Source organism: Rhineura floridana, chromosome 2, assembly GCF_030035675.1.
Source record: "Rhineura floridana isolate rRhiFlo1 chromosome 2, rRhiFlo1.hap2, whole genome shotgun sequence".
Classification (NCBI taxonomy): Eukaryota; Metazoa; Chordata; class Lepidosauria; order Squamata; family Rhineuridae; genus Rhineura; species Rhineura floridana.
The window spans coordinates 83,466,573-83,478,853 of record NC_084481.1 but is presented as its reverse complement, the minus strand read 5'-3'; the positions used below and the strand labels follow the sequence as shown (position 1 = coordinate 83,478,853).

At 42.0% G+C, this 12,281-nt stretch overlaps 1 protein-coding gene across 9 annotated transcripts in view; it reads left to right on the top strand.

The window, feature by feature from the left end:
• GLI2 (GLI family zinc finger 2) overlaps window positions 1-12,281 on the top strand; it is a 350,757-nt gene that overhangs the window by 327,637 nt on the left and 10,839 nt on the right. For all 9 annotated transcript variants that reach the window (XM_061609156.1, XM_061609157.1, XM_061609158.1 and 6 more), the window contains 4 exons: window positions 555-704; window positions 3,050-3,214; window positions 6,637-6,918; window positions 11,454-11,790. In XM_061609156.1, coding sequence (XP_061465140.1) covers window positions 555-704; window positions 3,050-3,214; window positions 6,637-6,918; window positions 11,454-11,790 — 934 coding nt within the window. The remainder of the gene's footprint in view (window positions 1-554; window positions 705-3,049; window positions 3,215-6,636; window positions 6,919-11,453; window positions 11,791-12,281) is intronic.

Below are 12,281 nucleotides of genomic sequence, written 5' to 3'. Positions count from 1 at the left end.
GAACTCTGACAATGGCTCTTGCCACTTGGTTGCTTGGTTTCCACGCTGGCTGCTGAGGAAGGGGCTTTCCTTTTTCTGTGGCTAGCATGGAAACAGCCCTTCTTTGGACTGGCAAAGAAGAGACAGAGATCCATCCATACTCCATCAGCCCACTTGCAGCACTGCATGGAATTCCATGCACTCACCGGCATGAAGAGAGATGAAACAGTCTTCTTTAATGCCCTTTCCCAGTTATACGTATTCTGCAAATCTTATTGGAGGAATTAAGAGCACAAGAGCCCGGCTGGATCAGGCTAAAGACCCATTTAGTCTACCATCCTGTTCTCACAGTGGCCAAGCAGATGCCTGTGGGAAGCCTGCAAGCAGGACATGAGCACAAGAGCACTCTTCCCACTTGTGCTCACGTTCCCCAGCAACTGGCACACAGAGGCCTCTGATACTGAAGGCAATATATAGCTGTTATGACTAGTAGCCATTGATAACCTCATCCAGCAAGAAAATGTAGCTGACTTCCTTTTTTTAGCAGCCCAGCTTTTTCTTTTCTCATCTTCCAGCACATCAATAATGATCACATTCACGGGGAGAAGAAGGAGTTTGTCTGTCGTTGGCAAGAGTGTACACGGGAACAGAAGCCATTCAAAGCACAGTACATGCTGGTAGTGCATATGCGAAGACACACTGGAGAAAAGCCACACAAGTGCACGGTAAGATATTGACACCATTGGTGCCTTTGTAAAAAAAGAAAAATGAGGTCCCAGTACTCATATCTTCATAAAAGTCCTATGGGTGCCAGCACAAAATGGCTGCCATGAACAGCCAAACAAAAAATGACAGTACTCCATACCAGTGAGTGTTGTCACACAAAAAGCCCTGGATGCCCTAAGGTTGGTGTGCTGGAATGTGCTATTATTATTATTTATTACACTTCTATCCTGCTGTTCCTCCCAGAAGGAACCCAGAGTGACAAACAAAGAACAAAATACTAAAAACATCTTAAAATATCTAAAAAACAAAACATTTGAAAAACAAAACATATTTCAAAACATCTTTTAAAACATCTTAAAAAGCAATTCCACAAACTGGGGTAAGGTCTCTACTTAAAAGGCTTGTTGAAAAAGGCAGATCTTCATAAGGTGCCAAAAAGATAACAGAGATGACGCCTGTCTAATATTTAAAGAGAGGGAGACAGGTCACATCATGCCCATGTAAGCATAGAGCAGAAGTCAGTGTGAGAATCTTAAGACATATATACATGGTAGTAGGGCACACTGGCATTGTGTTCTAGTCTACCCCATCCTCCCCATGTTTGTCTAAATATCTACATGCCATGTAGAGTCCTGTGCATGCATGCCCAATAATATGCAATCCTTACTTCCCTATAGAGTATGTATGTGTGTATAAATACTGCATTTATTCAGATATTAAATACTATGCACATGTGTAGTGAAGCCAGAGCAAGCAAGTATGATATTGCTTGTCCCAGCACATATTGTTGACTATATGCAGTACATCAAGCATCGGTCTCCCACAGATCCACATATACAATTCAGACCACAGATTCCCCAAGTGGAGAGCAATTGAATTCCAAAAGGAGCTTGCTACACAAACCCCACCCAATTAGCCAGACCCCAGAACGGTCCTTCTCCTGTTCTGGTGACAGAGCAAATTAGTTCCATCTCTGATTTACTTCATGCACAAGATGTATTCTTTTCTTGAAAGCCCCTAGAGTAAGGCAATCTCCTCCTATATCCTGGCAAGTTAGTGTCTAGCCATCTTATCACCCCATAATCACTTGGCTACTACTTTCAACTCTCAAGCAAAGAATTCATTCCACATAGTGCTGTAACGTACAGTAAGTCAAAACCTCATCTGGTGGAGCATTTGTTGTCCAGGTTCATTGTGCAGTGATTTTTCAACGTGTACTTGCTCTATTAAAAAAAATGAGACAAGGAACCTGATTCAAACTAGACCAGAGATTCAGGATATGGGCACACTACTCACTTCAAAAGCAGCTAGAATGGTTTTTCTGTATGCATTTTGAAGGAACTCTGCCCTTAGCTGGACACACCTCCCTTCCCCACTGCTGACTTCAGAGCTTTCAGGATCGCCCACAGCAAAGTGTTGGCCAATAACTGTCTCTTCCTCAGCCCACAGCAAAGCATTTCCATTGGCCACCTGGAGGAGCAACAAGTTGATCTACCAATCAGTTGCTAAATCTTTCTGAAACTGAATTTAAAAAACAACAACACCAGAGCTGATCCAAGCAGATTTTGGAGTAAAATGGGGTGGAGTTTGACTAGCGCCATGTGCCTCCATTTTTAGAAAACAGAGGTGGAGATGTACTGGAACCAGTAAAACAGTGAATGTGTCTCTACCATAGGTTAAGGTGCAACTTTTTAGATACATCCTCATTCAGAATTTGTGATGGGATGAAGGAGATGTCTAACTTCACGATTCAGACCTCATGTTTTGATATTTAGATAAGGGCATGGAAACATTTAGACCAGAGTTTCCCTTCATAAGTATTTCTATCCAAAGCAGTTGTGTGCTAGTTAGAAGAGGCTACACTATCATTTATTTCTACTGAGTGAAAGACATTTTTCAATACACCTTATCCCACACAGAGTGTCAGGGCAGCTCTACAGTTTAGGTGGTAGGCCCTAGGATTGTAAGGGGGCTCCTACTGCAATCACATGAAGGATGGATAAAATATCTGTGTTTCTAAATCAGGACTTTCAGGTACATCTACACAGCAGTTTGAAGGAGTGAGTATGTTTGCTGTGGGAAACACTGGTGTCTCCACAACAGTTATATCTGCTGTGTAAAGTGTATAATAGCCATACAGAGTGGGCTGTGATTAAACATTCAGGCCCCTGCTTTAAAGCAACTGCCCCAATTAGAATTGGACAGAAAACCCCTTTTCCCCCACAGCCTGCTTAGGAAAGCCAAGTTCTGCCTGGGAAATATCCTCTTCAAGGAGGTGATTAAAACCAGATGAGATGCAAAAATGCCTCCTGCTGATTAACACTCCTCTTTTGTTTTGTTTTAGTTTGAGGGTTGCTCCAAAGCCTATTCGCGCCTAGAGAACTTAAAGACACACCTGAGGTCTCACACCGGTGAAAAACCTTACGTCTGTGAACATGAAGGCTGCAATAAAGCCTTTTCTAATGCTTCTGATCGAGCAAAACACCAGAACAGGACGCATTCCAATGAGGTAGGTAAAGTCGTTTCCACAAACTGGATTGTGTTTTGTTTTGTTTTGTTTTGAAATGCTGCTAACAATATACTCTTGGCAGACAGGGATTGTGTAAAACTATATATATATTAAATTACTATCATAATGACAATTGGCTCTTTTAACATTTGTGGAGCTGGAAAAGTAGATTAAGCTAATTTGATATTTATGAATGCAAACCTAGAAACCACCGCACAATTGAGCAGACATTCTCCCAAGACTTGGGCCTAAAGGCTGGTGCTTGCCACATCCAAAATTCTTACTGATCCAAACAGCTTCTTGTTTTTGCTGTTTCAGAATGAAACCCCACAAAGCTGGGATCTAAGCCTAATGCAGCCCTTGCCTTATGGACACACTAGGCTGGAGCACAAGGCAAATGCTTTGTTAAGCCTTGCTAATGAAGATCCGTTATTAGCTGGGGGAGGGCAGGAAATTACATTTATTGTGAAGCATGTGATGGTCTACTGCAAATGGTTAATGCTGAGGTTGAAATTTATATTACCACCAATTAAGCAAATGGCAGGAAGGGGGGGTACGCTCCAAAGTTTTGAAAACAGCTGTGGCCGGGCCAAGTTTCGGCTCTAGCCTCATTTGTAAGGATTAATATGAATTATTATGAGCAAGTAGACTGGTATGAGCATAGGACTTTTAAAGTGACAGCCTCAGCCTGGCCATATTTAGGTGGCATCATACTAGTAATCTCACACTGATATGCCTCTTCATCCATTTTGAATCCCCTGCAACCTCATCACTTTCTTTTGTACAAATCTGTTCTTAAATATGGCAATGTGCTTGTTTCATTGCACAGGAGGGCTTGGAGGAAAGGGAGTGGGAGGATGGGTTAGAGGAAGGAAAGGATGACAAATGCACTGGCAAGAAAAGTGGCATACAGTATGATCATTAGCGAGAGGGAGAAACTGAGGTTTTGCCTTTTCCTTGGCAAAACCAAGAAAGGGCCAGAAAATTAAGATTGCAAAACGATAAGGCCCATTTCAGAAATAAAACATTTTTTTCTTCATTATGTAGTGTTGTGTCTGTGTGGAGTGGGATGGCCTTGTCCCAGGCATGGCAAAAATGTTGGCTTGAAGTTTGAATGGGTGGAGGGGGAATTCAGGGAAGCTATAGGTTAGGAGTCAAGCGCAGCCAGTGGAGAGCTCTGTGTGTGGGTGTTGTGTGTCTACTAAACAAATATTCCCTCTGACTAGGCAATTGGGTGCATGACAACTGATAGTCCACAGGGGAACCCAGATATTAAGTCCCAAGAATACTTGATATAATAGTCAGAATTGACTCAAGAAGCCTCTGCACAGGGAAAAGTTCAGGAACTTTCTGAAAACAGCCAGGGGTGGTGGTGCAGGTAAACTGTTTATGGCAGAATCCACAAGGTTGGCCCTAGTGATATGGGAGAATGAATGACAAATCAAGTCCTTTGTTTCTTGCTTCCTGTGCAAACAACCTGTCAGGCTATAAGCCTCAGACCAAAGGGATGGACATCTTTATTCAAAGGGGCCTTTCTCAGTTACAGTAGGGCCCCGCTTACCAGCGCTTCGCTTACCAGCGTTCCACTAATGCGGCGGCTTTCATTCCCCGTTTTAAAGCCGGTTTTGAGGCATTTTCGTGCGACGTGCCCCATTATACTCAGTGGGGTTCCGCTTTACGGCGATTTCCGCTTTACGGCGGGGGTCCGGAACGGAACCTGCCGTATAAGCAGGGCCTGCCTGTATCCCATTTTCTCACCTTCTGCTGAATAGCCAGCTGTGCCGTGCAGAAAAGGCACTTGGGATGAAAATGAGATGGTTTGATTGCATGGAAAATGGAGTTCTCATCTCATTCTTTGCCCCTGTTTACGCCAAACTGTGCCCTGGAAGAGGAGGTAATGCGCACAAATTCTTCTGGGTTGATAAAGCATTCTCTAAGTCAGAACTAGGCAAAGAAATACATAAGAAAAAGCAAATGCTCACTTCTTGCTAAAAGTGGAAGGATGTATACCTGCCTATTCTTTGGATGGACCCCTTCCAAGGTTTTACTTGAAAAGTACTTTAAGTAGCTGTTAGCCTGATATGGTATTTTAAAAAATGAATTGAGCCCTTCAGAAACAGTGTCTCAGGGCTATCCTGCTCTTTGTGCAAATGCACTTTGAATTTGGGAATGGATAAAGTGTGTGTGTATGGGGGGAGGATATCTTCCTGTTTTCTTACTTCTCTTTCCAGCTGCGTAATCCTAACTTTGCTTATTTGTGTTGTGGTTATCAGTGACTCACAGCTCCAACAGTTACAGTAATATCATCTTTAAGAGCACTTCATGTCTGTGGATTTCACTCTACAGCATAACAGCTACCCGCCTGACAGGTGATGGAGATGTAGGGGAGATTTGATGGCTTGTAAATCCAGGCTGGCTTGTCTCTCTGGCTCTCTGTAAAATAGGGTGTCTTTCCCTCCCGCCGGCCTCCCAGGCTACCATATTTCAACAGAAAGGTTCCCTTGAAGAGATTCCCTGCACATCTCAGCCACATCCCATGCTAATCCTGTTAACATTCCTGCGGCAACTGGAACAAATTCAAATCAAGCAAAATACTATTAGGCAAGTGTTAGAGTATTTTTGGTTGGCACCCCAGGACCATTTCCAACGTTTATGGTGTATATGCCCTTTCTTACCAGCAGCACATGACATATCAGTCCCAAGCAACTCAAACAAAGAGGCTATGTATGGGGGATGAGAAAAGTCTTGCGGCGTTCTACGTTTTAATTGCCCTGTTCAGTGCTCTGAATGGCTGAAAACTAAATAGAGCCAAAGCAAGGTGACTTCCTCATCAAGCTGTTTCTGAACATTGGAAACGACCCTTCCAGAGCTTGGAAAAGTTACTTTTTTGAACTACAACTCCCATCAGCCCTAGGCAACATGGCCACTGGATTAGGCTGATGGGAGCTGTAGTTCAAAAAAGTAACTTTTCCAAGCTCTGACTGAGACTGCCTCGGGGTGGAGCTGTGGCCCCTCTCCAAGAACTCACATGCACACCCAGCATTCAGTAACAATTAGTGGGAAACCAATGAACTAGACCCAGGCTTAGCCATATTTAAACTAGTCCCAATGACTAACTTAAGTTCCATTGATTTCAGTGGTCTCCTCTAAGCACGACTGAGTCCACTCCAATGAAACTAGGCTGTTAGAGGGAGATTTACACATAGTTGCCACAGAATCTCTTGTATGTTGAGCCAGCACTTGCAGAAATCACTACATATTGAGAAACCACATTCAAACTAAACCCTCTAGCACAGCATACATCATGTCTGACCCAAACACCACATTAAGGTTGTCAATCAAGCAAAATTGTCATCAAACTGTGTCTTGTATTTTTTCAGTCCGCTTCAGGTGCATAACTTTAGACCTATTTATATTGGCAGAAACCCTACATCTGTAAAATTCCGGGCTGCACAAAGAGGTACACAGACCCCAGTTCCCTCAGGAAACATGTGAAGACTGTGCACGGGCCAGAGGCCCACGTCACCAAGAAACAACGCAATGACGTGCACCTGAGACCACCTGCGCTAAAGGAAAACAGTGACAATGAAGCAAGTGCCAAGCAGAGTGGAAAGGCTACCAGAGAGTGGGCTGAGGCAAACAGCACCACCAGAGTCACTGAGGACTGTTTACAAGTCAAAATGATAAAGACAGAGAATTCTGTGGTAAGAGAAGCACTTCCTTTGAAATGTTGTCAGTTTAATTAAAATTTAATTTGTCAAGCAGGAAATGAAGTTGCCAACCCTTTCAGATCTCCCAGCTCAGAATTCACCAAGCCCCATCTACAGTCCAATGCAAATTTTCCTTTGCATTTTTAATATTTCATAGTATTGCCCTCATATAAAATATTAACAAAGTAATCAGCTTCTATAAGCATTTTAAAAAATGTCTCTCTCAGAAGTTTAACTTTTGACAATAGAATTCATTCCAGATTTGCTGACATTTCCCTTTTCCATAGATCAGAGCTGCACTCTTAATACTCTGCACTTGAGAAAAATAAACTGTGGCTAAAACATCCTTGTGATTTGTCTTGTATTCTCTAATGTGCCATGCACACTGATGACACAATATAAATAACGATTAACTTATTTTACATATTACATTAAAAGAGGCCAAATATTAATTTACCTGTGTTGCCATTATTTTTTGCGTCTCTCCCTTGCTCCATTGATAAACTCGGCCTTTTCCTTTTGTGCTGTCTGTGTTCTAACAACTTGTTCTTTCTCCTCTTTTAACTTTCTCTACTCTCCTTCACAAGGACAGTCGGTACTAAGGTGAGCAAATACACTGTCTTTGTCATAGTTTCTATACAAAAGGCATAATGTGCTTCGTCCTGTGTGGCTAAGTGAACTAACTGTCTGGATGCATGAGTATTTTGTGCAGGTACCAAAACAGAACATGTTGGTAAAACATCCATGGTTCAAGTAGATCTTGGCCTAAGGATCCATAATTCTTTCTACTTCATCGTTTCACATTGGCATTCTACCAGTTACTCCTTTTTTAAAAAGGCTGACCTTTCTATTAAGTGGGTGAATTCATCGATGTGTGACAAATCCACCCCAGCCCAAAACTACAGGGCTGCAATCCAAACCCCACCCCATTGATTGGTGGTGGGGGAGGGGGTTAGGATAAAGCACAGGCCCCTCTCCATTGGCCTTTGGCACTAGAGAGGAGTGCCATTGATGGGGGGTGGGGAGCTCCCAGAGCATGTGGGAGGTTATGGACATTGATTACAGGAGCAGAGTTGGCTGAGCCACAGATCCAGACCCTGTCCAGGTCCTACATAAGAGCCTGATCTGGGCCTCTCTGCTGCACCAGCCTGAGGCGGATGCAGCAAAAAAACAAAAACAACTCCAAAAACTGCAGGCTCTAGCAAAGCTTTGAATGAGCAAATGGCTCTGCTGCTGTGATCATCCCCCAGACAGGTTAGGATTGCTCTGTTACTCAAGCACAGTTTGGAACAGAGCCCTGTCCCTGTACAGAGTATGTTTTCATCTCAGGGAGCACGGTAGTGTAGAAGTTGCCCTTCCAGTGGGACAAAGTGGTGGGCACAGTGAAGCCATGCTATTTATGTATCATTTATATTCATTTATTCTTGGCATGTATATGTTGCCTTTCAGGGCAAATCCTTCCCAAGGCAGCTTCACAAAATAAAATTAGTTTCATACAAGCGCAGGATAGCTTAGCCCCATATATGTAGCAGAGGCTCTCAGCTGAAGTTGCATCTGTCCAGGGACGACAGAGGGGTGTCTGAATGCTGCTTTCTCTCCCTCAGCAGGGGCAGTTGGTAGCTAGAGGGAGGGGGGTTCTCTATATGTAGGCATAATGGAGGGGTGATACAAATATATATGTATTCTCTAAGAGGAGGCAGCAATTATTTAAAAAAACTTGTCTGACATCATTAGCCTGCTTGTCAACCTGGCCCTTCTGGAGTACTGCTGTGACAATGCTGATCATGAGAGTTCTCATGTATGACAACACTGCTATCCTGCTGTGCCCATTTCAGAATTACATTGCCACAGGTGGCATTGCCAGCACCCCTTTGTTAGCATCTCACCACTTTCTAGTAAAGGTGAAAAAACACAGGCTCTCCTATTTTATCCATGAGGAGCCTTTTGACCTTCTCTGTTCATGGGAAATTCATTGTTCTAGATGAAGGACAATGGACATAACCTCACCCCACTCACTGTATTCTATGGAACTGTGATGTTGTGAAAAAGAAGGAAATCTTTAAACCTACTGTCATCTGGCATTCCAACGCTACAGTAGGAATGGGATCTGTAGGCCAGGGCCAGTTCAAAAGCATTCCGTCGACCTCACAAGCTGGTATCGATTCGAGTTCGTTCTTTGTCCATTAGTCGCTGCTTTTACTGATCCGGGTTTTTTCCCCTCCCAAAAAATATTGATATTTTGATCTTTTAAAGGAAATATCAAAATTTTGAAAATAAATATACATAGAATCATTGTTCTGAACAATTATATTTTACAGGTTTTCAAAAATAGCCACAGAAAATTATTACATAAAAAACCAATCTGCAACAATAAAACACATTAATGGAAAATTTGGTACCAAATCCAAATTGGGAAGAATTCTAGCACATCCCTGCTCTACAGCCATCTAGAATCAGCAGTCATGTCATCATTTATAGCCCGGACAGCAAAGAGGCCTTCCTCTGAGCTTGCAGAAAACATTTAACCTTTATTGCAAATAAATTACTTAATGTGAAATGTAACTCCTAATAAAAAAAACATTTACCAAACCTAAGCCTGCAAATCATGCCCTTATCTGCCTATAAAGACTGTCAGCCAAGCATGTTAGGGTCCTTTGAAGCACAAGATGTACATTGTGCCTGAAGCATTTCAGGTTTGATTCTGCTGCAGATAAACAGGCTGACTGGGGGTGGGGTTCTACTAACAGTCCAGGTTTATCTCAGAGAAGTATCAAGAGCTTAAGTTTCTTGAATGAGCACATACAGTTATTCCAAGTTAACAGAAAAGAAAATCCTTTTAGCTCCCTGATGTTTACATACCAGTGTCTGAAAAAGTCATAAAAATTAAGTTAATCACTTAAATCACTTATCTCATAGAAAATTCTGTTTCCACACTACAGTGCCATCACACTTGTGGACAATAACGGCCACGTTGGCTTTATCACCTAATGAGGATTTGTTTATGCAGATAATAGGTCTGGCTTAAGTAAAATTTGACTGAAGCTGTGGGCTGGAGTGATTGCTTGGTATGGCTTTTAATTCTTTTAATGTATTAAGTTCCAGTGATGTAAGATAGACTTAAAAATGTCTACAATTAATTCAAACCTTAACAATTGTTAACATAAACTTTGTTGCGAGTATCCAGTTTTACAGTAAAAAGGTAAAGGTGTCCCCGCACTTATAGTGCGAGTCGTTTCCGACTGACGTCTTGCGACGTTTACTAGGCAGACCGTATATATGGGGTGGGATTGCCAGTTCCTTCCCCGGCCTTCCTTTACCCCCCAGCATATGCCGGGTACTCATTTTACCAACCACGGATGGATGAAAGGCTGAGTGGACCTCAACCCCTTTTTACTGGAGATTCGACTTCCTCCTTCTGTTGGAATCGAACTCCAGCTGTGAGCAGAGCTTTGGCTGCGTTACTGCCACTTACCACTCTGCGCCATGGACGACCCTAGTTTTATAGTAATGGTTATGTAAATAAATAAATACAAAAAAATGGAATATATAATGCAAATAGTGAGTAGATCCCAATCCCCAAAGCCCTTTGTACATGCCAGGTGGTGAATTACAGGTTCCCTTCAGTGGAGGGAGCCTGAACAACAATGACGAAACAAATATTCACCATGAAAATACAATTTTTAAAATAAAATAATTCCAGAATTAAGCTGTACCAGTTAACCTTTTAAAAAAAGTTTGCTTTCATAAATCCTGAAAAGTGCCTCATATTTTTAGGAACTTTTTGACCCACTGAAATATTTGTGCTGTTTCAGCACCTTTCTTCTTGATGCTGTTTTTCTTGTTCTTATTTGCCTTATTTGAGTCAATTTGTCCCTCTCACTGGAAGGAGGCTGGAATATGGCATTATGAAAGTTTTGAATGTTTTATTTTTTTCCTGTAATACTGATTTTTTTTATAGTTGTATGTTTTTCTTTATTTTGATATGCTGCATTGAACAGACTGCCCAGAAAAGTAGCACATAAATACTTTAAAATAAAACAAAACTCTCCCCTTTAATTTAATCTGATAGGCTATATTAACACATGTTATTTTTGTCAACGACATCACAACACTACATCTGCCCTGGGCTCCTTTGGGAGGAAGAGTGGGATACAAATTTAATCAATAATCTGATGTGATGATGTCATGGATGCCTATAAACAAAATCATGTCGGTCACCATGTCTAAACAGATTAAACAATGATGTGGGCAAATGAGGTGGAAGACAGTGGCAGAAAAGAGGAAAAAGTAGAACTGGTGCAGAGCAGGTGCAACCATGGTAAGAAAAGAGTGACTGAAACAATCCAAATGTTTGGCAAGCTTGTGTGTTTTTTCAGCAATTCGTTTGACTTGCATCAATCATGCTAATTTTGTGATTTTAAATTGAGAAATGAGGATATTTGGTCCAGCCTTCATTCATAGAGTTAGCACAGCAAAGCTGATACTGGGGGAAAACCCTCAAATTTCTCCTTTGTCTTTGTTTCTCTAAGATGTATCAGTCCAGTCCTGGTGGCCAATCATCATGCAGCAGTGAACCATCACCACTTGGGAGCACCAACAACAATGACAGTGGAGTAGAAATGAACATGCACAGTGGAGGAAGTCTGGGGGACCTAACCGCATTGGAGGATGGCACTCCTGTTGTGGACTCGACAGTCTCATCTGGCAATTCGACCGTCAGTCTGCAGCTAAGGAAACAAATGACAACAATGCAACGCCTTGAGCAGCTCAAGAAAGAGAAACTCAGGACAGTGAAAGATTCTTGCTCGTGGGTGAATCCAGCCCCACAAGTCAGAAATAGCAAGCTGCCTTCCATTCCAGGCAATGGTAAGTCTGGTTACATAAACATAAACATTGACTTACAGCTTAACCTTACTAATATTTCAAGGGCCTCCCACTATAATCTTCTGTGCTTCTTTCTCTATGTGAAAGCGAGCTAGGATCAAAACCTGCACATAGTATATTCAAGTCAGATATTTAAAACTTTTGTTTAAATCATGAAGTCAGGTATCATTTTAAATTGTGGTTGTATATCTTTTCTAGCCTCCCTGAGAAGCAGCATGAAAGATGGGGAATGAATCTTGGATTCTTACTTGAAATGTAGAATGCGATCCTAACCATACATTCCAACTTTCATTCAGATATCTCCGTCATCAGGGCAAATTGCACTGCAGTGTATTATACATCTTTCCTACGTATATTGAAAGTGGGTGCCTGGGTCAAGCTCAGGTTCATACATTGTGAGGTCTCCGTTTTCAAAGGAAATATCACATCACATATTTTTACATTTCCAGGACTATTGAAAATGCCCATGGGGA